General features: G+C 39.4%; 1 protein-coding gene across 4 annotated transcripts in view; it reads left to right on the forward strand.

Annotated features, from left to right (window-relative positions):
• Positions 1-27461, forward strand: part of grh (grainy head) — a 558597-nt gene that overhangs the window by 481444 nt on the left and 49692 nt on the right. For all 4 annotated transcript variants that reach the window (XM_065231285.1, XM_065231293.1, XM_065231277.1 and 1 more), the window contains 3 exons: positions 1410-1572; positions 13488-13599; positions 21445-21539. In XM_065231285.1, the coding sequence (XP_065087357.1) occupies positions 1410-1572; positions 13488-13599; positions 21445-21539 (370 nt within the window). The remainder of the gene's footprint in view (positions 1-1409; positions 1573-13487; positions 13600-21444; positions 21540-27461) is intronic.

Consider the following 27461-nt stretch of genomic DNA (forward strand, 5'->3'; position numbering starts at 1 on the left):
AACTCAGTGTAATTCAACAAGCTCAATTAATCGCTAATAATTATCCCGATTAAATTTTTCGAGCAGTTTCAGTAAAACAGTTGACGAAATTTCTATTCGAATCATTTGAATATTTATACAGCAATTTTCATCTTGAATTCCTGATGTAATTTACTTCGAAGATTTACAACAAACCATTATAGAATTCTTCTTGTTGAAATGTATTATGGATTCCTGTCAACATATAGCAGTGCTTTTAAAATTATGTCTAAGCTTACTTTGAACATCTATATGAAACTCCTTATGGAATTGATTTAAATTTTCTGTTAAAAATTCTGACAATCTACCAATAATAATTTATGTTACTATTCTTCCAAAGAATCAGAAATCTCTGTGTAGCGAAAATTAAGATTGTCCCTTACAAATTTCCAAATTTTACCTGCATATCTCGATATCCGCCCTCACTCAATGGTCCTTACAATATCGAATAAGGCAGAGCTTGCTATGACAACGCAATCTTGGCTATTAAGGTAATTTAAAATTTTGATTGGTCTTTCAGCACAATCCTGGTAAATTTTCTCAGTGATACTTTATTTAAGATCACATTTCAACTGAACGTCAGGAAAATTAATTATTAGCAGTGTCATTGTTTAAAACAAACCTGTTAGGCCCTTATTCTAGCTCTATCTAGAGCTGATTAATTAATCGATGACATGAACCAAACGAATCAAAAGTAAATCAAACATGTCGCTTGACAAGAGTTCACATCATAAGCATAGCATTGAACGCACCGGACCCCCCGTTCTACGCCACTGCAAAGCAGTTCGCCTCAGCGCATCGCTCTCCAAGCTGGTCCGTCCCACTATTGACAGCTGGAATCGCACACGCACGTACCTACCTCGCTCCGGTTAAGGAATTTTCGATATTATTTCTACAATTCCCCTGTTAATTCATAGAAATTTCTAATTGCGCTTTCAACTATTTTGTACCATCTTGTGCTGTCCCCTTCGGCAACGGCGGCTCTCCGGTCAGCCTGTGGAGGGATCGTTGTGCATATGCCTATGTACTTAGATACGTATAAGTGATCGCCAATTTGGCTGCAACCACAGCGGTGGAAAGGGACAAGCGAAGAGATAATAACGCTGCTGGCTACCTGCCCGTTCCAATGCAATTTAGTTGCAGACCGACATATTTGGTTGAAATATTTCGAAACTTTCAATTATGCTGTTCATAAATCCATTCTGTCACTGGCGAGTTTGCTAATGAGCAGCGTGCCTTCTCGATTAGCCCAAACGGGTCACAGAGAGAAGGTTTATACATTACCCTTGAATGCCAAACAAATAGACAGCTCTTTACTAGAGCCATATACTCTATGCAATTACTCGGAACTTTCTTATTTATTCTCATTTCACCTCTATCCCCATTTGCAGATTCTCCAACGTCGGCTTCAAGTACTATCTGGAAAGTCCCATCAGTTCGTCCCAGCGACGGGAGGATGACCGGATAACGTACATCAACAAGGGACAATTCTACGGCATCACGCTCGAGTACATCCACGATCCGGATAAGCCACTCAAGAGTCAGACTGTCAAGGTAGGTTTCGGAAAAATCATCACTCTCATGCCGCTGCTGCACCGATTCCTCGTTCCACCCCGAGAGTAATCCGAGACGTCACATTCAATTGAAACTATTATCTATTCAATCCGTTCAACAATTGCACCCTTTTTATGTAGCAATCTTTCCCCGAACTTGAACCCCTTTCCGGAAAAAAGTATCTTCTTTCTCGCACTTCGTCACGTGATTTTTTCATACCCGGCTCCGTGATGTGACGAAATGTCGGGCGAACCCCTTCCCAAATAAAAAAAAATCCGCTAACTCATCCCATCTGGGAATCATCACCCATCCCGTCCGTCCGTTCATTCTGAGTTTGGCGTGTGATTTCAAGACTGTCGAAAGGTGTTAGATGCGAGTGAACCAGTTAGTCCTGTTTTCGGGATCACCAGAATAAACATCAGAAAACAAGTGATTCCATCCATCCATCCGTCGTCGACGGCCTTGACCTCGTGCCCGGGTTTCCTGCACGCGTTGAATAGCGCTGGAAGCGCACACTCTCTGTTTCGTGATTAATCGCATCGACCACCTTCGCAGGGGCATCAGCAGTGTTTTGTTGGTTTGTTTATATATTCCGCTCCGAGAGCAGGAAAAACTCGTTTCCAGAAATTCTGGTTTAAACTTTTTCGTACACCGACTGCCACCGTCATCGGGCGCTACTATACCTGATGGGAGATGATCACTACACGCGTTCGCGTCGGTGTGCTACCCTGACTTTGGCTTTGACACCGAAAGAATGTGTCTCGCACCAGCACGCGTAGAAAATTCCATTCTCGGATCCGGACCGAACAAATCATCGGTGCCAAGTTCCGTTGCCGGGGATCTAGGAGAGGTGTTTTCCAATGAAATTCATTCCAATCACTTTCGGGCAAAACTGGTTCGTGACTATCTTGCCAGAGGGCTAGCGGTCGATGGTCGTGGTCGAGTCGAGTTGGTTGTGCGTTATTATTTCAACGGCAGTCGGTAACCAATTTCCACATCGATGGTTTTACCAGGCAGTAAGTAAAACCCATCATAGACGTGCGGGTGCAGGTGTGGGCTTCGGTTTGCGATGATGTTCTGTTGCATGTTTGTGTAAATTTTAATTCATTTTTAAAAATAAGCCTGTCTTATCCTAGGGGTGGGACAACTTGGATGAAAATATCAAAATATTGATTGATATCTATCTTTTCTTGTAATAGGCTTAAGTATAATCCATTTTGTAGAATAAACATTGTTCTGCAGCATTATCGAAATAAAAATAAAAAGCAAATTTGTTAATGATATTTTAAAACATTTGAAGATATTTGCGAATATATCTGTATTGTCTTGCCCCTTGGTATCATCGAAACATGGTGAAGTTCCACGTTTTAGCATGCTCTATATATGAGATAAAGATTTCTCGGACATGTAATTTATTTATTGGTTTATAAAACCGTAAGCATGGTCGAAATTATTTGTTTTCATGAACTTTATTAATACTTGTTCTTGTTCAACAATTTTAATTTTAATTTTGAAGTGGTTAGACTTACTGGTTTCTCATCTCTTGTATTAGTTTATGATTTAATTTTAAATTCTCCTTTCGAATTTTTTTTTATTAAAATAACCTTGTCTTAAAGTTAATAATTTGAACTTCTACCTTCTTAACCTAACGTGCTAGATCCCTGAAGATCTATTGATCGGATAGCCTACAACAATCTCTGAACCATTTCAGAAGGACCTTTGTTTAGTGTCTCAAGACACAGCCCAAGTAGCTTTGCATGTTTTATCGTAGTTTTAAAGCATTCTACAAGTCTAAATAATGGTCTTCAGAATCCTTATAAAACCCAAATTGTTACATGGGAGATCCAATCTGGGCATCAGATTTTTTTTTGACGGCATACAATATTTGGAATATTTCATGAAATGTCTCATAACTTCACTAATGCAAACTTATATGACAAATGACGCTCCATTTATGTGCATCATATTTAACAGAAACATACACTACTTGTTTTTAACGGAATAGATACTTTACTTACTTGCGGTTCCCACATAAGTGGGACGTTCTTTCTGCTCGTCAAAGCCAACGGCGCTCGAATGCAATCAAAACGATACAGTTCCAATTTCATCGTTTCCTCTTTCATCCGTAGCTATACTCTCTCTTCACTCCTATTTCAAAGCTCATAATTTATCATTATTCTGTACCGCTCCCATCCCGGAGAATCCCTGAGGGAAGGTGCTGCAATAGCAGTAGCAACCCTTTCCGTTTCTTTAGAAACGTTCCCAGAGTTGAAATTTGCATATAACGATTCATAAGAAACAGATGCCCTAAAACAAACATTTTGTTTCCTCTGACAAGACACAGACAGGCAGCCAGCGCAAGGATGCTGGTTCGAGTTGATGATCTTGATTTCCTTTCGTCCGTGTGCAATTGTCTGTAACTTCCACCCTATGAAACATTTCTTTCACGTCTTTCCGTTTTTCATATGCTGATTTGCGATGCTCATCAACGCGCTTTTTGTGAGTATCTTTTTTCACAAAAGGAGAAGCCTAGGAGAGTAATTATTCATTTTCACAATAAAAATATTTAAATTCTACACCATTCAATCGATGGGTTGATTGTTTGTTTGTTTGAGTCCCGAGGAAGTTCCCGAGCATCATCGCTCCATCCGTCTAGGAGGTAGTAGCTTATGTTTACTTTCTCTTAGCTATTCATAGGAATATTTGTTTGGAAGCGCCGCCGGAGGCGTTATTGACAGCGCCATATGCGGATTCACTTGGAAACAATTATTCCCAAAGCCACGCCACAGCAGAAGACCCGGTCTGAGTCGATCGAAACGCGAAATGCAAAGGCCGGCCGAGCTGCGTGCGTTCCAAATGTAAGCGTTTCACACGTTGCATCGACCGATGATATTTATTAATTGCCGTGCAGTGCACTGTGTACAGCAAAAGTTTAGCTAATAAAACATAAAAATATTAAAGGAGAAACATTTTTCAAAACTGCCCAGGGAGAAATGTCAGCCGAGGACCATAGCAGGCGAGCAAGCAGATGCTGTTGGTTGGATGTGTGTCTCGTGCACTCTCGTGTCGTGTCCAAGTAGGATGCTGCGGGTAGGTCCAGCGTGCCGTGTGGAAGAGCAATGCGAAGAGAGCAAACGATGCAAACGCTCAGAGACACAAACGACACAAAAAGGAAGGAAAGCTATCTTCTAACTGTAAATGTAGAAAACATAGTGCAATTTTAATTAAGATTTATATCTCAAAATACCTTGTTTGTAATGTATCTATATCTTTTAACTATTAGTCAGTTTACTTATTTATAATAATTATTTTCTCTCGTCTCGTCTTGCTCGTTCATGTTGGATTGTCTGGCAGCTTCGGTGTGAGACGTGGACACACCGACTGACGACAGGGGCGTAGCAAGATCATTCCATACTGTTGAAAGACTGAACTACTATCTAACAGGACGTCGTTAAAATGCATAATGATAGAAGGATTCCATAAAATAAACACACAAGGATTATTTTCCCAAAAATCCCCTGATTACGATCCTGCCGATTGTCACCGAAGGATTCGCAACGCAGTGTTGTGCTTTTTGTGTCCACTAGCAGGAGCAACGGCAACAGTGAGCGTCGCGTCGAGTGATACTCTTGCCACTCTGTCGTTGGCGTTTTTGTACAAGAGTCTTTGACTTTTATCACACACTGACTGCGCCGCGGCGGCCTCCGCCTGTAATCCTCCCAGACGAACGGACTCTCTTTTTTATTTTGACGCTCACTGGCCTCGCTCCAGCCCTCACCCTCTCGCCATCTGATTGTCATCATCGTCACTCGGAACCGCGCCGCGCCGCGCCGGTCTCAGTGAAATGCGCGCAGGTTGTTAACCGACTTTAAGCTTGCACACGGAGCGCGAAATCTCGCCAAGATCGCTGATTATATCGCTATAGTCTTTCCCCTGCCTACTGTTGTCGTTTCTCCTGCCCATGGATCCCATTGGCGAGTGCCCTCCTGCCCAGAGGTGGTAATTTTCCCCCATTGCTCGGTTACGGACGCTTGCGCGCCAAAGCGACCGTGTAAAACGCGATTTTCCGGCGCACTGCACACTGCACCGCCTTTGCCCTCCCCATTCGACAACTGCTCCACTGACTGACTGCTGCAGCAGCGGCAGTAACATAGCATTGCCGTAAGATACGACCGTTAAACGCATGACGACGGTACATGCGACGATACGGGATGGGATGCAGCCTTGGTAAGGCCGCCAGCTATCCGCGCTGTACCAGCTGTGCGAGATGTCGAAGATTATAAAATAATTAATCTCTGAGCAAATATTTAAATTAGATTGAACCGAGTGAGTGAGTGGAAGAATTTCATTCAAGATGTGTGCACCAACTACGTCTTGCTGTATCTGGAACTTTTTTCGTGCTGAAGTTAATTTGTCATCCTCTTCCTTGAAGGTTTCAGATGCGATGTTGATGAGAAGCAGGGTTGTTTATCAGATATGATCAATCATCGACAGCGATGACAGCGGCGTTGCTCGGAAAGGGTTGTAGTGCAATGGTGAGTTTGGAGGTAACAAATGAGCGGAATCAAGGCATTCAGAAGATTCTGATTCTGATAACTGAAAACAGGGCTGCTGATTTGATATGAAAACAAATGTCATTGAATGGCTGATCAAATACAAACTTAATCGAGGTTTTGAAGTAGCCGTTAAGCTTAAGTCATGATATGCAAGACTTAGTATGCCAAAATGCATGCTGATGAATCGAATGTTTCGATAGGATCAATAGATCAACTGAATATTTAATTTTCTCAACAGTTGCATTTAGCTTATCAGAAACGATTGTCGGCCTTTGCTACATGTTCCATAAAATAGCTGTATTTTATGGATAATTCTGTCAATTTTAAAGGTGTATTCTTAGGACTTCTGCATCTTCATAGGACTGATTCTCGGTTCCTAAAACTTAAAAAAAAAAACATATTCGGCATCTGTAACTTATAACAAACGATTTTCGGCTTCATTAACTTATTTAGAGCAATTTTCAGTTACTGTAGTTCATTAGAAACATTATTGGATTATGCAACTTTATTAGAAATTGTTTTGCATCAGCAACCTATAAGAAATGTGCTTTACCTTCTATAGCTTATGAGAAACGATTCTCAGCTTTTCCATTTTAAGTGAAGCCCACACGACAGAAGTGTTTTCGATTTTTCCATCCATATTTTTATTATTCCTTTACGATTGACGATTTTCGTTACTGTGAAACGGGGTAACTTTGATAACTTTTTAAATAATATTTAAATTTGTTTTACAACAAATATTGTTTTTCAAATCTTATTTTTTAAACAAGCACTGAGGATCCTAGAGCCAATTCGATAGTAATTTGTTTAACGAAAATTATTGTATTTGCACTACTTATAATTCTTGTGACCGAACATCTTGTTTTGGTAATAATGGATAATAGCCATTTAGTTCAAGTAACATGATACTTTGAATGAGTATACAATCAGAAACATCATAAACAATAATCAAAAAGCATTGAATTCACGATGGCTGTATCGGAAATACGTTTATAAGTGGTAAAGTAATCAAAAGTATTACAGTAAGCTACAAAATGGTACAGGCATCGGAAGTGCTCAATTAATAACTGTGGAAGTGCATCTAGAACACTAAGTTTGAGAGCACGCAATAAGCTAATATGCGATAATCAATAAGCTTGAGATGCGAAGAAGAAGAAGATATTACAACAAACATTTTTGCTCTTTTTTAAAGTGTGCTACGATCTAAATTTAGTCAAATAAGAATGCGTGTAAATTGATTAATATTTTTATTTAAAAAAATCTAATTGTTTTTCTTTTTTAAGTTCAATTAGTATAAAATACAGAAAACAATATTCACCTAAGCTTCCGGTTGACCGAAACAGAATTGTAGGGCCTTGCGTTTAACTGCTGCCTTGAGATTCTGTACAGCCACCTCGTCCACTTTGTTCACCGTAGAACGCCAGTTTGTCTTGAACTACTTCTCGCTTCCAACAGTTTGTTGGGTCTTCTTCAGGTTCCGCTTGACAATGGCCCAATATTTTTCGATTGGGTGGGGCTCTGGCGTGTTAGGAGGGCTCTTGTCCTTGGGAACCACCTAAACGTTGTTGGCGGCATACTCCATGGTCTTTTTTCCATGATGACAGGATGCCAAATCCGGCTAAAACAGCACGGAACAAACATGCTTTACAAAATGTGTTAGTAGTTTATATGTTTTAAATGATATGACCTATTAATGGTTTTAATCAAGGTTGCAAAGACTCATTTCAGCTAAAATAATGTTTTTCGGAATAATAAAACCAAAAGATGGTATGATGGCATGTTTTACTTGTAACTTACAAGAAGAGGTTACAAAGTATGCGTTGGAAACATAAAACCTGTAAATTTTGCTTTCTATGAGTCACAATCAGCGATTTGCTGATCGCTGAGTGAGTGAGTGAGTGAGTGAGTGAGTTTGTGAAAAATCGCTGATTGTGACTCTCATGAAGTGAAATAAACAGGTTTAATATGTCAAACACATTCTTTGCAACATCTTCTTGTATCCTACCAATTCAAAATTTGATCATGGCATCTAATTATTTCATAATTTAGAAAAACATTGTTTTAGCTGAAATGAGTCTTTGCAACCTTGGTTTTAATAAAAAAAAACATTATTTCACTAAGACCAACAACTCGAAGTCAGGCAATATTGAGCATTTGAAAGTAGAGCTAAAGAGCTGCTCAATTCATATAAAATCGTTAGTGTTCAATAGTTTTCTCCACCGATATGCTTATTTGAAACTATTTGAAAATGTATTTAATTGCATGTGAAATATTCACACATTGCCTAATATTTCCCATATCTGAGATTTATATTAGGCAAATTGCAACCACCCTTTTTAAAAACCCGCAAAGCTCGCTAATTTACCTTCAGAATATTATTTGCTATGTCCACTCATAAAAAAATCCACCTCACTACAAGGTGAAATAAACATGAAAAAGTTAAGTTCCAAAGATCGAGCTAATCATCTAATCCAACACCAACACAGCCAGTTCTTGAAAGCATCCTGAAAAATTACGGATATAGGACCTCCATTATCTTTCATGTCTATTTTATATATATTATACATCACAGATGCGCAACACATATCAAAACGGCCAGGACAACTGTGTGGCATTTAAGGGGTAAGATGATTCAGAAACATCGGGTCTGATTAAATCTATGATTGAAACACGATGCTTTAGAATCTAATAAATGGATGAAACATGGACTCTCGTACCGTACGTTTCGTTGTTATGTAATTAATAAATAGTTGCTAAAACATGAGCACCATTTTGCGCCATTTCTCACTTTCAGAAAAAAAAGAAGAAGGAAAGAAAAAGCTTTGTGGGCAGCTTGAATCGGATATCTTTGCGTGTGACTTTGTTTCTTCAATACAACTCTCACTGGTCAGCAGTGGCAATATGGAAAATAAATCATGTCTACATGATCAACAACCCAGCTTGTTGTCAAATACAAATTGAAATTGTTCGCAAAATAATATAAAATATGGACTGATCACACCGATCCCTCAAAAATGGCATGGTTCAAATCGCTTGCACATTGTTTTGTAAGCAACAGCTACGCCTCTAACGATGTTCCGCTAACCGTATTCGTCCTCCTTTTTTTTCATCTCGATAACATAAATACGCTGGAACTGCTGCTGGTTTTTGCATCTTTAGCATGCCGTTCAGACTCAGAGGCAATCAAAATTGTGTAAACACCACTACACACACAACCCATGAATTTTCCTCTTGATTCACGCACTGAACATAGTTTCAATCTTCGTTTATATCCTTAAGGCTGGTACGCAGCTGAAAAGAAAACGGAAAAGTAATTTTTGAGGATTATTCCAAAAAGAAAATTTGACAGCTATAGGGAGGTGTCTTTTGTTAAATTTTGAGAAATTTAATTCAAAAAGCGCCACCTTCATCTCGTTCACGATACTAATGTAATCGGTCTTTCCTTTAGCGATTTCTTTTGAACTGCGTACTTGGTCAAGAAATGCTAAAGAAAAGTAATTCATTTAGCATTCCGAGTCCTATCCCGCAGCACGAAAAACATCATTACTTTTCAGCTGCGTACCAGGCTTTACGTAGTTAAACAAGTTCATTTCAAAAATCTCTATATTATTTAAAAATACGCTGAGTGACATAAACGAACGATAAAATGCCTTAACAGAACAAACTCATCATGTAAATCAAGTTCTCCAAAGAGACAAATAATAAAATGCACGTTTTAGCACTTTTTTCTGCTAGGATTCCATTGTGCACCACTGCGCATTCTATCTACAGAACCTCTATAGAATAGAGATGTTAATAGCATGACAGTCCTTGTTATAACTAGGCTTGTACGGTGGGGCAGCAGCTCGATTGTCTGTTATAGTTATTTATTTAAGATGACCGTTTTCGCTTTCTGAGCAAAAGATCGGGAGTTCAATCCCAGGTTCCTTCACTTTATAGAGCCGTTAGTGACGCATCGCTTACTCATCGCGTACTCATATTGAACCAACAATTTTCTGCTCAGTAAGCAAAAACGGTCGCTTTAAGACCACGAAGCCCCTTATATCACAACATACAACTTGTGGCACGCAAAAAGTGCTTCGTGCTGTCAACAATGTCAATTGACTGACAGAAGATATTGCACTGAATTTCACTTCCGATACTGATATTCGTAGTAAGCATGATATCAAGAGATATAGCTTTGACACTACTAACTAAATATCACTAGGGAAAAGTTTAAAAGCTTACTTTTATCTCAATAACCGCTGCATTGTTTCAATATAAGTGAGGAGTTTTCTAAAGATCGGTACTCGATTAGCTGGCGTATACAAGAAGAAAAAAACTGCGGCTGAACTTTAGGTATCCGTGGTCCCTTTGCTATGTCAATGTCATTTGCGCACTGACATTGAGGAAAATGACATTGATATTCAAACTGTGTAAATTTATACTGACATGTGAAATTCAGCATTTTGTAGGTATTGATAATGATTTTTGCACCACTGCTATAGAGTCGTTAGTCTCGCATTGCTATCACTCAACATCAACACATCCTTTCAGCGTATCGTTTACCAAAACTAACCCTGCTACCAACCCAACCCTTTTATCCAACGTGCCAGTAAAGTGCAGAGGATTTCTCGACTTGGAACAAAGCGAGTATCACGCCAAAATTTTCCTACAAATTACCTGCATTTGGACGCGGCCAGCTCTGGTATTGCCTATTGTAATGTATGAGATCATCAGTGTTTACACATTGAGGATGAATGGTAGTTTCAAGCTTCATCCGTTGATTATCTATGTAATAATATTTGATTTGGCAATAACGGACTATCCTGTAGGTCAATAATGCTGCTCATGCTCAGAAGAATTGATCATTTCATTTAGGTCTTCATGTCTCAAAACGGGCCTCTCTTAGTTCTGCCGGTAAAGGCACATTTATAAAGCAAGACCATGCTGGGGGTGGGTGGGTTCGATTCCTGATTCAGTCTAGGATTTTTTCGAGATGGAAAATGTCTCGGCTTCCCTAGACAGAGAGTATGATTGCACTTGCCACACGATATATACTAATGCAAAAATGTGACAGGATTATAAAGCGCTCGATTAACGACTGTGGACGTACTCAAAATATCACCGGCCCTCAACGGTGTAAATTCCCAGTGTGGACATAATAATGTTAAAGAAGAAGAAGATTATGAACGCTAGATATTGTTAAGCCCAAGTTTGGAATAGGGGACCCCAACAAATGGGGTCATAGATACATAATCTTGTTCTTTACCTAGCTAAAATAAAGTTCATACAATATTATGGAATACTACTGTATTGCGGTAATGGGTCATTAGGCCAAACACCATTAGGCTGAACATGCTGTAGGTTACTGAGACTAATAAAATTCATGTGTACCCACGGATCCCACGGCACCCCAAAGGGCCGAAAAGTCACACAGTTAAAAAGTTCACTACAGACGTGGCTGAATGAGCATTGGAAACGATGATTTCCAGTTCGTTTGTGAAAATCATTGGACAGTAAATAACTTTAAAGTTCAGCCAGTTGTCATAAATACTGCGACTACATTGGAATGGATTAAAAATGGATGTCATTGGACGCGATTGCATACCAAAACTTTATTAATGTTAGCGCATTTTCAAAGATTTGAAAAACTAGAATTATATATGAACATGGAGCATTTGTTTTAAGCGTTCACCGCTGTTGCCTAACATGAGATAGAGATCATGAACAAAAAGAGCGGGTAAGATCCTACAGACTACGGAACCGAATCAGTGCTCTGATGTTAGGATTTGATCATCTTCCAATAAATCGGTAGATGACCAGGTATCTTAATACACGTAGATGTCAAATTCCCTTGAATAAGATACATTAATCTCGGTCGGTAAATGATGTGTTTAGCTTGTACACGATCTCAACGAACCAACTCAAATTTGAGTTTCGTTTACTCAAATTCTCCAAAACTCAGACTGAGTAAAATTTTCCTCGGTTTTCCTCATTTTCTAGCAGATTTTTTAGTGAAATCGACGAAAATTCACTTCTGACCCTATTTAAATCAATATTGAGTCGTATTCAACGGCGAGAATATCAAATCAAAAAATTAATCAATTTAATAACATATTAATAGCTTATCCTGCTATCAGATCAACATTAGCTCATGAATTCATGATATTAAAATATCTTAACAATGGAAAATTGTGCTTTGATAGCAGAGAATAAGCTATTAACTTATTATAGCACACAACTTCCAAATAACATCATAAGATATTGATAGTAAAATTTTATATTATTTTGCTCTGGTTTTGCTGTTTTCCTCTACCTCTTAGGGAAATGCATTAACAGCCGTGTTATTAACAAAAGAGAAAATTAATTAGGAAAATCAATGAATTTCAATTTTCTCGTCTTCGTGAGAATTCATCAACGGAAAATCTTGACAAAAGTGTATTACTATAGGTGTAATAATGGTATGGTATGACAATACAACGAGCACGCACTCATTGATACATTATTCCGAATTGCTATTTGAGAATTCTTCTAGTATACATAGCTACATGGATAAAAGCAAAAAATATACGTATACCTCAAAGACATAAATCACAAATTTTATCATGAGTTGAATCTTATTGCAAGTCGCAACTTTGAACTTATACTGCAAGCTTCAAACCCAAGAAAAGTGTTCTGTCGTAAAACGTTTTAATTTATGTAAATTGATTTGAGAGAATGTTTTACTAATCAACTCTTGTTATTCCACTAACAGCACCATTCAATGCAAAAACAAACCAAACGCAAAACAAATCAATTCAACATTGCTTCCAAGTTCTTAAATTACCCTCCTTCATACACTTTTATGCCATGCTTCAGACCCACGATGAATCGTAGTCATTTTATCAGCTTTACAGAACCATTTCCTTCAGCCAAGTTTCCAACTCAGAACCATCTCCTCTTGCCTTCTCCCCCCCCCCCCCCCCCCCCGCCCACCTCTCTTCATTATTAAAATGTTTCAATTATGTTCAACCACGACCACGTTTGCTTCCACTTGCCCTTTACCGGATTCGCCCTGTTGCAGGACCCCGGTGCACTTAATTACTACAACTTGTTATCGAGGTCTACACGATCGCCCCTTCCTCATTCCGGGGGTTCGCGCTGCTGCCAGCTAACAACATACATCGTTCAGCACTGCGTGGCTGTTGTTGAAAACCGTTGTTAATTCTGTGCTAACCGGAAAATGAAAATTTCCTTCCTTACCCCCTGCATTTCCCTGAACTGGAAGAAATGTGTTTATGATGATAACGAAAATTATTAGTTCGTGACGTAGCCTTATCAATTTTCAACGATGAAATATTTGCTCAGTCAACTAATTTCTCCCAATCTCATCCACAGAGCGTCATCATGCTGATGTTCCGCGAGGAGAAGAGCCCCGAGGACGAAATCAAAGCCTGGCACTTTTGGCACAGTCGGCAGCACTCAGTCAAGCAGCGGATACTGGATGCCGGTAAGTCAAGTGTCACTGACCCATGCTCCGCTCGCTGGGTTATGCATATGCAAATGCTGAGAGGGGCTTAGTAGCGAAAAAAATAGGCTATTAGATGGCTTAAGTTATTGAACAGTTTGGAAGGCCGGTTATTTAGAAAAGATCAGCACGTTTTCGAGAGGTAAATCATAATTTCTAACGTCGGTGATCGTAGGTGAGAATGGGTAGGAAGGCTTTCCATAGCAAACATAGCATCAGGCTCTTGAGACATAGTCACGCCGTTCTCCAGGCGAAGCGATTGAGAGACAACAATTATTTAATTATTTTTATCGATTATGGCACACAATAACCGGGCGTAGATTTATGGTAAATGTGATTGTTTGCGAACGGGTTTTCGCAGAACCGATGACAATCGCACCAGGTGGTTGAGGCATCACCTGGCGGGATCCGATAATTGCTCGTCCCATATCGGACCTGCAGAACGTGAGTGCGGAAACCTCATGCTGGGGCTTCCCTGGGAATAAGGCCCATTTGAATTAAGGGGATGTGATTCTACCGAAGATCACCTCCCGAAGGCGCACTCTGCAAATGACCGATCATAACGATTAAACGTAATTTTATCATGTTTTTGCAATCTTGCGCATTGCACCTTGTAGGGTCATTCAGCGCCGTTCCAACCATGTGGCTTATTAGTACCTACTAACGTTCGAAGAAATTATCACCATCTTTACTGTTATTCTGATAGCAACTAGTTCTAGAATGTTCTGAATTCCTCACACTCCCTCCCTAGGAGAACTCATCATCTAACGCCAAATGATCATGGCACGAGCAGAACCCCCTCATTTTGTGCTAATTAATCACACACACACTCGCACGCTCACCCGGGCGCAAGCCTCCTCCTCGGTGCGGCAGATTATTTTCAATTGGAATCGCTTTTCAGCTTCCAGCCAGCCTGCAATTATCCTTCATTTTTATTTTTTCGAACTTGGCAAAACTGCGCCGCCAATTTGAACACAGCCACCAGCGAGAGGAGCGGCGTGGAGGCAAAAATTGTAAAACAAAGTAAGCACATAATTAATGGCTCACCTCTCCAGCTTACCAGCAGCTAGGTGGCGGTGGTGGTCAAGGTACTGCTCTACAATCGCTACATTGTGCTATAGTGGAGGTTCTCCTTATGTGGAGTGGTGAAAATGATGGCTACCGTCGTCATCGCCAAGTGAGTGGGGACTCAGCATCCACCATCTACACAGGTGCTATGATGTGCTTGAACGCGTCGAAAAGAGTTGCATGAGTGTTTTTAACTTTTGAACAACGCAATTCGAGTGGAAGCAATAGAGGAGTTGGGACGACTACTTTTAAAGTAGGGCTGTGGAAGAAATTCGGCAATGTTTAGTTTAGTAAATTTAAATCGAAGAATTGTATTTTAAAGCAGATCTTGACTGCGGACAGTTCTTAAACTTTCGTTGAGTAATTCTATGATAAGGCACTAGGGACAGATGCTGCAGGAAAAACCAAAGACCCCAGTGATAATCAATCGAATATTGAAATGAAATGTCGAGAAAATTTTAATCATCAAGTCTATGTGATTCCATCATCTTGAAGCATTCTGAACCCACACTGAAACATAATTCTAAGCTCACTTTCCTCTATCAATGTAATTTTCAGCAAGTTTGATGTCTCTTTGCCGTACCTGTCGTGTAAGTTGGTCCGAAATCTAGCGAAGCATGCCACCCCAAAAAAACGTGGTCAAAAGTCTATTGTTTTCATGCCACACATGGATTTACTACAGAACTAACCAAATATTTTCAATGGGTCGGTCACATACATTGACATACTTTTCATGGTAGGGGAAATGACTCTTCTGTTGGCCTATGGATATAATATTGGGCCCAACGCTAAAAATCTGCTATTTATCAATTTTATCTAGATGAACGCGTCATTGGACGGTAGTAATGGATATTTTGGTCGCTATTGAAAATTTAGTCGATTGCTGAAATTATGTATGGGCCCAAATTAGGGGCATTTAGGCCGACATTACATCCATTTCCCCTATTTATGCATTTAATGAGATTTATGTGAGCCCAATGAATCTTATGGAAATTTTCCTAAATTATGTGTAAATTATTGTTGGATTTAGCCCTCAAAGTTCCTTCATTCACCTCCGTCACCATTAAAAACTCCTGAAAATACCCCGGAATATTCAAGTTCCTCTAAGTAATCTCATAAATAATTCAAATAGTGCTGTATCTGTCGTTAACGAACACAGCATATCAAGAAGACTGGCTACTCTTCCATTTTTTCAAACGACCAGTATGAGACAGGCACCATCCTCAGAATAAAGGTTTGTGAATTTGCTCGCAGCGCAGCGCTACTGTGTCTGACGCTCGGATTCAGGCAAAGTTGCCAGTCTTCTTGATATGTTGTCTTCGTTAATGCTGAATGCCGTTTGTGCGAATATCATTTGACCGAACGTCTTATTTGTCCAATTGCTATCCGGCCGAATATTTGAGAGAATTATTAAATTTTCAAACTATACTACACACTTAGTTTTGAATGACGAATCTCGATAATGTTGGTACCGCTGAGTAGATCGGCAATTAAGGGTGCTGAGATCACTCAGCAAAAAAAAAATCGTTTGACAGCTGAAACTCACCAAAACATATTCCTAGACTCAGCAACCAATAGTCACTTTTGATGAAATTTCTGATATTGCCATTATTGCATCACTGTTAGGTCTGCTTCTTCAAAACCAACAGTAGGGAAGTTTCTATTTTATGAAAAGATCCACCAGTATGAACGAGAATCGATCCCTGGAACGGTATTGTAAAAAGCGAATAGCTTTGTAAAGTTTTTTTTTTCTGAGAATGAGGATTCAAAATTACAATAAGATATTTGATTTCAATAATATTAGGGTATTTTCACTTCTTTTTGACATGAGCAGTTCTTTGTTTCTATACTGTTCTCGTTATTTAGGGCACTGCAAATTAAGCTTGCAGTAATCAGTTTTCGGCCAAATGACGCTCGACCAAACAGTATTTGGTCAAATCAGCGTTTCTTGACCCATCGGTGGGTCGCAGGCTGTACTTAGATGGGTCACAGGAACTCAGATATCTTGGTCATAAGTATGAAAATGTTTAGTATGCTTGTATTTATGCTTGAATTTATAATCTGGATGGAATAATCAAAATTATTCCGAACTTGACTAAATTATAAAAAATTAAATTAGTCGATTTGATTAATATCTTACATGTAATGATCATTTGAAATTTTATCGACTTCAGTGACCTGAATTCAGTGGGTACATTATTGGTTATTATTTATTTCTGATAATTAAAATGGCATGAATTTCGTTTTGAGGTTTTAATCTACATTGGCTTTTTGGTTATTTTAAATGTGATGTCCGACCATTAGGTCATCAAGCCGAATGGTCACTAGGCCAAATGGTCATCATACCCAGACTTAAATTAATTGTGACAAGCTCGCTTGTTATGCTTCTAAGATTTTCAATACTAAGATATTTGGACTAGGAAAACTTTTTGAGAGATTTCGGACAGTTTAATAGATTCAAGTTTGCAATGTTTTTAAGAAATTTTCCTTCTTTCAAATGTGAGCAGATCTTTCGGTTTTTAGGAGTTTCATTAATTTTAACATCACAAATCAAATGTGCCATCACATTAATTTTCCTTGGTTCAAAAGATGCTCGTTCTTTTCTCACACCAATCTATGGGACTTGATTGTTTTTTTTTCGTTATTGAATTTTTGGCAGTTTGGTAAGAAATTAAAATGCAATGTTACATAAGGATGTTTCCTTTATTTGAAGTTCTTTAGAGTTTTACAATTTTCGTGATTTTTGGCACCATGAATAATATATGCAATTTTCTATCCGGAATAGAAGGGATTTCATACATAACCCAGAAATTTAAAAGATTCAAATTTGGAAAGCAGTTAAATTGCAATATTTTTAAGAATGTATCCTTCTTTCAAACATGAGCAAAACTTCCGAGTTTTACGTGAAGTTTGCAAAATGAATAAAATGTGCCATCAAATTAATTTTCTTTCAATTAAAAGATGGTCATTCTTTTCGCACAGCTACACCGTTTGAAAAAATCATGCAATTTTCTACGATATTTAGCACACACGTTATTAACGCTAGATTTGGCGTAAATTCACACGATATTTCATGTAAATTTAAGCGCGATGTCTCTTTAATTGGCACTATTGTGTACAAGCTTGTACAAAAATTCGATGGTTAAGCCAACTATAACTCTAAATTAAATGAGGGGAGATTTTACGCAATGATTAAAATTCACTGACTGAGTGATAGTTTGCTTTGTCGTTTTTTTTCTTGATATTCCTGACATGAGACGTAATAATTATTGGTACTTTGGATCTAATATTTACTAGCCTTATTCATCCTTCTATTATTTGCTGCTTATCCTCTTTTTCAGATCAAGTGTTAAGAAATGTGTTTCCGAAATTTGATCTAGTGACCATTTGACCTAATAACCGTTCGGCCTATGACCATTCGACCTAATGACCATTCGGCCTAATAGTCTTCGCCGAATAGCGATGCTGATTTTTGAATGTATAAGGTCATATTGCATATCTAAAGCCAATGTTTCTTTGCAAGCTATTTCGACGATCTGTCCAGCAAAATGTTCTGGCGTCTGTTCTTCTTCTTCTTCTTCTTCTTCGCTTTTCAAGCTTATTGCATATCGCATATTAGCTTATTGCGTGCTCTCAACTTAGTGTTCTAGATGCACTTCCATAGTTATTAATTGAGTGCTTTCGATGCCTGTACCATTTTTGCATTGGTATAATTGTGTGGCAAGTCCAATCATACTTCTATGCCCAGGGAAGTCGAGAAATTTTCCAACCCGAAAAGTTCCTAGACCGGACCGGGAATTGAACCCAGCCACCTCTAGCATGGTCTTGCTTTGTAGCTGCGCCTTTACCGAGTGAGCTAAGGGAGGCGTCTGTTAGATCATTTTGATAAATCTGGCTCGGATGTCAGTGTTTTGAGATCAAATGATAAATGAATAATCATGGCGCAGCTTTTTTTCTCGGATTTGCCAAGCATACAGATGATAACATTCATTGATTGATTGAAGTTACCATCTTCCAACACCTATTAATCAGTATGTCGCCCGTAGCAGATTTAATCCTAGTATCCATAAAAATAAAATCAAATCAAGTTGTTTGAGAAAATTTATATCATCGTTGGAAAATGCATAGCAAACATGTCTTCGAATTTCAGCAAAGCCTATAAGCTTAAAGGAAAGTTATGGTTTATTTGTATTGTTACTTTGCAAACTTCTAATAAGCAGAACTATCTACTTTCAGTGGAACTCATATACTATGTAGATTTTCGTGAATTTAAAAAAATGAAGGAACATTTTATTAACCCTCTACTGCCCGAATAATGGTTTTCATCTTTCCAATAATCGAGCATATTTTGTTTCAAGAGGCCTGAACATCAATAAGAAAAATTTAAGAAAATCCAGACCAGTGGTTCTCAAACTTTCGTTGACTGCGACCGTCTTTGAGAAATTCCATAATCTCGAGACCCACCAATATTGTTATAAAAAATTTACCCAAAGTTGAAAAGGTTTCAGATACGTTAAATTAGAGGGTTCTAAATCGAATAATGGCTCCTCAAACGCCAAAACTGACCAAGAGTCGACAAATTAGTCCTTAATCTTCAAAAGTTTATTAACGCTAAAATGACCTAGAACAACCAAAATTACCCTACAACACCAAGAATTTCTTGAAAACGCTAAAAAATTGCATTGAATCGCCCTTGAAAGCCTCAATAGCTAGCGACAGTGTTATGGTTGTGGGAAGTCTTGGGTAGTCGACGACTACCCAAGTAACCACCAAGCCCGCTAATAGCCCGATATTCGCCTTTTGTGCAATATAAGGTTAATATAGGGCTTCCATACTTTTTATAAGCCGTCTATCAGCTTTATATTACAAAGGGCGATTAGCGGGCTTGATGGTTACTTGGGTACTTAGCACCAGACCAAAAAATAATAATAATATTTTCATCAGGAAAAGTGCAATCGAATATGCATTACAAGAAGCGAAGTCAAATTTTACGTGGTAAAGCGCAATCGAATTTAAATTACGAGAAGCATAGTCAAATTTTACTACAAAAAGCGCAACTAATTTGGATTACAAGAAGCGATCATAAATTAATCAATAAAAAAAATAAAGACTACTTAGCACCAGACCAAAAAATAAATAAAAAAATAAGATTTTCATCAGGAAAAGTGCAATCGAATATGAATTACAAGAAGCGAAGTCAAATTTTACTTGGAATAGCGCAATCGAAATTAGATCACGAGAAGCGGAGTTAAATTTCCTTCTACCATCAGGTTTAAAACCTGCATAATAGGTTTAAAAAAAAAATGTCCACCACGAAAAGCACAACGCCCAGAGATACGCCGAAATGGTACTTTTTAATAATAATAAACTCGCCTAAAAAAATTACGTTTTTATCAAAGGGTATTTTGTGATACTTTACTAAAAAATCGAAACTTTAACCGTTATAAACAAATAGGTGCAAATTTTAACTCAGTTTGGGTCCATATATTTTTTAATTCCTGTGACTCACTTACAAGTGGATCGCGACCCTTAGATTGAGAAATGCTTCTCTAGACTAATTTAGCTCATCTAAAATGGTTTTGTTGAAACCATTTTCAACTGAAAAAGTCCTAATTCCAGCCAAAAATATTAGGATTATAGTTGGCTACGACCGAATTAATTATTTTAAGTTTACTGCATTATTTTTCAGTTTTGCTAAGACCATGTTTTTTATTAGTCACGTGCGTAACCCAACAAACAATTTTAGTTGCAGTTTAGCTTATAGAGCCAAAATTTGCCTTATGCAGCGTTTTTTTTTTGCCTGTATAAGCTAAGCTGCAGCTAAATTTGTTTGTTGGGAACCCAAGTGCGTTAGACTTGGATCATTCGTGATTTTTTTGGGAGTGAGATTTGAACTCATGACTTTGGCGTGAGAGGCATGGATGCTAACCAATACGCCGGGGTCGCCCCATCAGCAATGCAATGTTTTTTCACCAATTTATCCTACATATTCTTTACCACCACTGGTAGCATATTTGATCAAAATATCAACTACCTTTGTTCCAGCCTTTCAATTACCTCCGTCAAAAGACGTGCTTGGGCAATAGAGGGTTAAAATGTCTGGCAGAAGCTCACCGCAAAACTGCTCGACTAAGTGACAGATTATTCACAGCGTAAGATGTGTTTTAAGTAAAACGAGAAATCATGATGGGATTAAATTTTTGCAAACAGAAACAGCCCAATCCCCAAGTTCCCCTACACTTTGTAAACTACACTTGTAAGAATTCCCTACACCGATCGCCGTCACAAAACTCCATCCGCCACCAGTTGGAAAGTATACCTACTTCATTCTCAAGAAGCCACTCAAGAAACAATAAGATAACATTATAAGTACCCACTCTACAAGTGTTCCGATCCCCTTCCTCCAGCCGCTGATCCTTCGCCTCACAATCCACAGTCTGGTGGTGGCTTAATAAAAAAAAACAACTTTGCATATACACGTGCTGACCGCTGATGCTCGACGGCGTTCCATTAAGTAAACATTCATTAAAATACACCGGAATTTAGCGCTGGAAGCCACGGCTCCCTCCGTGTGTGATCCCATTCCTTCCTGTTCTAGAATACCCCGGTCACTCCGAGCTCAGCAATTAAGTAATTTATTTTAAATTAGTAAACAATGCCACTTAGGGACGAGGTCCTCGCGCATGTACTGTTCAACCAGACCAGTGATTCCGCTTAATCATCTTCCTTTCTATGTTTCTTTTTTCGCCCTCGGAACAGATACGAAAAACTCCGTAGGTCTAGTCGGTTGCATCGAGGAAGTGTCACACAACGCCATCGCCGTGTACTGGAATCCACTGGAAAGTTCCGCTAAGGTAAGTTCGTACTCTTTGATTTTTTTTGCTAATCAATCCGAGAGTGTGCGTCATTCTCACTCGAATCACATACATTAGGAATAATCGCATTTCCATGGAATGTGTTTTTTTGTATAACGTACTCGCTACGGGACGGAAAGTCTAGCTAGGCTCCCAAGGTTAGGAGCAAACTATATTACGCAAGTGCTGCATCCCAGCCAAGAAGCACTCGAACGACTAAGAATCGAAACGAAGCGGCAATAATGTAATGATAAATCATATAAGTAAAAATAATAATATTATTTCATTTTAATATTTATGGATAGTCGGTGGTGCGGTTCGGTGTGCTGGTCGATCCGTTTGCATCGTGTTCTCTCTTTCTATGGAAAAGGATGAAATCTTACCGCGCTGTTCTGCGTTTCGTAGCTCTCGGAAGGGAAAGGGTGATTGTAACGGATTCCTTCGTTTTGCTGTGTGTGGATGGACGGACGGATCTCACGAGGCTCATTTGTTTGGTGGATTTATTGATCAGGATGGAACGTACAGATAGTCGAGTCGAAGACGATTTACGACTGCGCGTAATGACCATTAACCATTTCTGCAGCTAATTAAAACAAACTGGCTACTTAGGCAAAATATTGCTGAGCAATCACACTCCAGAGTCGTAGACTGCGGACTATCAATAATAATATGTGCGAGCGCACATGGCTGACGTGGATTTCAATTATGCGCGCAGCCGTCCAAGAACGATCATAAGTTGCTTCCCATCTACTTTGCTGTCAAATTTCCCAGCTGGAGGCAGATGAGATTTTTCCCTCATCTGCCCCACCGGGGTCAACGGTGACCTATGGGGAATTGATTTTAATTGGAATTTTGATCATTTTTCACCGCCTAATGGAGGTACGTACATTCAAGTGGACTTACTTCACCGGTTTGCAGGTGTACCAGGTATCCATTTTCCTTCAAACTACACTCACAAGATACGCGGGGTCTGAAATTACTTTCACACACCAGTCAGCAGAGCTCGAATATGCTTGTAAACATGCAATTCGACGACATTCCACCGTCGTCGTCGTCGTCGTCACGTCGCCCAAAAAAATGCGCGCACACGTGTCTCGTTAAGAAAGAAAAATGTTAAACAACAATAGGCCAACAACTGTGCCTACTTTGTTGACATGCTCGCTACATGACACGTGGGCCCTTATTTCTTGACAGCTCTCTCACCCACACACTCCCTTAACATCGGCTACGCACGCATTTTGGCCCCAACGAAACAAGAGTTTGACACATTCCGCAAATTGGTTGGTCACTCTGCGGAGATTAATTACCAAAGTGTGTTTTTGTACCTACCTTCGTTGGCGCTTATAAAAATAATAATAAAGAATGCCAACATGTGACCTGTCAGCTTATGGCTAACGGTCGATTACTCTTCGTTACATGGGTTTGTTTTTTTTTTCGCATTCGCATACACACGTAGGGATGTTCGATTGCTTCATGATTTAGCGAATTACACCCAAACCTTGTTTAACACGTGAACATTTTTCCATTTTTTGTTTTTTTTTTGTGTGAAGTTAGAAAATGTCTGTCTGATATATTGGCACCAGTTGCATCAAGCTTGGTTTTATTTGAAAAAAAGGAACATAAGAACACGCACAAAAAGGGTCGACTTGATTAATCCACAATCGAAAAGATAAGCTGGGCACTTGTAAAAATATGCCAACAACTAGTTAATATAGCACCCACTCACTTCGTTATTAAAAAGTGTCTCGGAATTATTAAATCATCAGTTGCTAATAATGATGGTTTGTTCCTATAAATGACAAAAAGAGTTTGAAAAGTACCTATGTGTTTGATGTTATTTGACAAGTTCATTCACCAGTTCAGAGGTCTTAAGGTATCATTCCTGAGGTTATATATAAAGTGCCTTATGTGGCAACACTCGCTAGTCCTCTGGAGATAGTAAGAAAGAATTCTGGAGTACCCAACAACTATTTTACCAACAGGCAAAAAATTATGCCAATTCTAATTTCTGCAGCTAACATTGCTTGCTGGGTAGGAATTTACAGTAGATATCAAAAGCCTCTGCGGTTAACTCGTAAGGTATCCGAAAAAAGTACACTGGAGTCACTTTTTACGCGGTTTTTTATTTTACACGGTTTTTTATGCGGGTTTTTTTACGTGGATTTCAGAATCTACACGGTTTTATTTTACGCGGATTTTGGAATTTTCGCGTTTTTTTTACGCGGATTTCGGATTTTTTTACACGGATCTCAGAATTTACGCGGTTTATCGTTAGACACTGGAGTCGCTTTTTACGCGGTTTTTTACACGTTTTTGACGTAGGACTACGTCTGTGATTTCTATATGGGAATACACTTTGTGAAAACCAAAAATGGAACATGTAACAAAATTATGAAAGATTTTTAACGTTAATAACTCAGCTGCCCCTGGACCAATTTCAATAATTTTATCACCAATCGATCAGAAATATTTCTACGCATCTGCTAAAATTAAGACTTTATTATTTGTGAAAATGTCACTATTGAAAATTGGACGAATGTGCAATTGTTGCTATGATAATTAAAATTATCACCGATTGCCTGCGAAAAGCGATTTCCCTAACACAGATTTCAAAGTTGGATTCCATCCGGTCTCACCGCGTGGTGAGTGGTGGTGTTCTCCAGTACACAACGAAAGGCTACCGGAAAACAGCGAGCTGCAGCCCACATGAGCATCCATAGAAGGAGGAAGAAGCCGCACCGCTATTGATCGGGATCAGTAGCACTTCGTGAGTTTCTGTGGGCCATCTATGTTGAATCATCAGGTAACTAAACGTAAATATTAATCGACAAGCAAAGAGTCGATCAATTGGAAAATTTGAACATCCCTACGGCACACGAACATCGTTATTTCTCCCGATCGGATGAGAACAAGAAGGTAAACATGTTTGTGACAAAAGTTCTCGATTAATTTTTACTTGGTCCTATGTCCATTTGTCGATAAAAACAATCGCTTAACTTGATTAGCTTTCTACCGCAATCTGAGCGGTGGATTTTCAATATTGGTGCATACAACCAAAAGTTCAAAGATTGTACGTATCAATATTGGAAAAATACCGTGCAGGCCATGGTAGACATAGGACATAGAAGCCAGGGTTACTTCCACTCACTTGCTATAAACAAATGTTTTTCGGAATTATGAAATCATGAAATAGTATAATGCTAATTAGTACTTGTAAGTTACAAGAAGAGGTCATGAAGTATATGTTTGACACATAAAATCTGTCAATATTGCTTTCAGTGCGTCACAATCAACGAATTTACGACTCGTGAGCGCTCACTCTGAGTGAACGCTCACGAATCATAAGATCGTTGATTGTGATGCTCTGAAAGTGAAATTGACAGGTTTTATGAGTCAAACACATACTTTACACCCTCTTCTTGCTACTTACTAGTACATCATATCATTATAACATTTAATGATTGCATAATTCCGAAAAATATGTTTTTATAGCAAGTGAGTGGAAGCAACCCTGATAGAAGCTATTCAAAATTGAGTTACCACAACTAATTTAAATAATGGTAAATGCATAAATGACGTAGAATTTTAGGGTGACCACCCATAAAGACAAATCCATTGAAAAGGGAGGGGCTGTTGCTGCTTCATCAAACGTTAACAAACGTCACCCTAAAATGCTCCGTCATTTATGTATCTTCCCTTAGTATCCCGATCAGCATACTTCACCGAGTGTAATTATTCACATTGCCATTTCGCTAAGAGGGACAAACTTCCATAAATCCGATGAAAAAATCATTCTGAATTTTGCCATGAAGCTTGAAACAGCAAATTTAACCGCTTTACCAAACCCTCAAAACGCACTCAAATTCACCGCTAGTCTACGCCAACACAACACCACCTTCGGCGTTGATTGAAAAATTCCTCCAAATTGATCGACTTCCTCCCACACTCAGATTCAATACCCTGAAAGAAGGAAGGCACGCTTTATGATTAATTGGACCCGGTGCGATCGGTATAAATCAGCAAATTGACGTTTTGGTCCCTTGTGTGCTGCCATTTGGATTGTCACCTTCTTCTAATGGTCCATGCGGTGTTCGTAATTGAGTGCGTGGGTCGGTTGAAGTGCCACACAATACCATTAGGGCTTGGCGGCGACGGCGGTGGTACACAGCGCCCGAAAGAAATTAGTCAGAAGTGTTTTCTATTCGCTATAAAAAACGAAATGGACGCTGTTCCGAGCTGCAACAGTGCCGCGCGAAGGCGACGGCTACGGCACTAAATAGTCTTTAATTTAATTACACAAATGGTAAACAAATTGAATGGAAGCGTTCCGTTTTTATGACAGTTGCTTAGCGACTGTCAAATCGCACGAGTGAAGTCATCTTTCGTAAGTACTTCGCGATCGTTTCCCTACCTTGACTCGTAATCGTGCAATGTAGATGAGCTACAATTTACATTAATTTTGATTGGTTTTCTTCCCATGTGCGAGTGTGTCTGTCCGAATGTCCATCCGTGTCCGTTTTGCTGAGATTGACATCGGGTTGCGGAGGTGAAAATGACGTCCGTCACATTGTGTTACAATGTTTGTTTTTGCCGTGCTGCCTCGAGTCTGACAACACACCGGTAAACTCGAGTTTCTAGCGGAGCTTGGTGAGAGTGGCAAATAGATGGTGCATAAATTTCAATAAATTAATGACAAAGAGCATATCTATCCAATTTAATTTAATAACTTGTAAATGTGGATGAGGAAACTGTCCGACTGCTTGTCGGTCGTACACACTTCGAAGAAGAGGATACCATTGCTCGCCTTCAAACTCCCGCAGGGCTGCACCGGGAAGAGACAGGACACACTTAGCTGGTGCATAAAGCTGTCTGTAGGTAATAAACTTGCTAAAATATTATAAATTGAGGACTCTTTCCTTGCCTGATGCTGCTCGAGCATGCGCGAGTTAATCTGACACCGTCACAACCCTCCGGGATCATTGGTCCAACGGAAATCGATTCCCATAATGTCTTTCCCTCGCATCCTTGCTGAAACGCCACGTAAACTTTGCTTCTGAATTACTTCTTCACTCCAGCTGACAGAAGCCAGATGCCGCACTTGTTCCTCGTGCCCTGTCGAAGCGAATCCGAGCGAAAATAAAGCGATAATCGTTTAATTTGCTTGTTCATCTGTCCTCGGTCATTTTTTTAACTCTCCGAGGTTCCCTCTTCTGCCTCGGGTCCATTATTATGTTGCAATGCTACCGTTGGTCGTCGGCAGTACAGGGCGAATGCTCAGAAATAAAGGAATGCAAATAGCTGCCTTCAATCTCCTGGCTGGTTCGGATGCCCGTTCACCATGGCGCGATGGCATGGCATTCCTTTTAGGGAACGCAAAAAAAGAAAAGGATTCCGCATCGGATCGGATCGCACACCGCAGATTAAGATCGCTTTCCAACGAATCGAAAAAGAAGGCCTGACATTTTTGCTACTCTATCCACCTTTGGCTGTTTGTGCTTTGCAGGTCGTTAAACGCCCACCGATGAAATTTTACCATCCATCGGATCGGTACCATTTTTCAGCCGACCGCGATCACGATAAAACTCGCTGCCTCCGAAAACAAAAAATGCACCAGATTGAAAGACGGATGACGCGTTTTTGGGTTTGGGCAGCAACCTCAACAGAAAGACATGTTAATCTAATTCCAAACCGTAGAGATCTTCACGCGGACTTCTCGGAACTTGGGCACTTATTATCGCTGAACCTGCTGAGCCGAGGATGACGACGGGTGGGGTTTGCCATGATTTGTGTCGATCGGACTTCCACAACCACCACCGCATCAGGGTCACCCATTTGATGGCTTCAGATTAATAGTAGCCAGCCCAGGCAGTGACTGCTGTTGTCTATTTTATGCATATCAAAATGCGAGACACGGTAGCCGTT

Source organism: Ochlerotatus camptorhynchus, unplaced genomic scaffold, assembly GCF_037179485.1.
Source record: "Ochlerotatus camptorhynchus isolate MF236.1 unplaced genomic scaffold, CSIRO-AGI_Acam_v1.1 ptg000033l, whole genome shotgun sequence".
NCBI classification, from domain to species: domain Eukaryota; kingdom Metazoa; phylum Arthropoda; class Insecta; order Diptera; family Culicidae; genus Ochlerotatus; species Ochlerotatus camptorhynchus.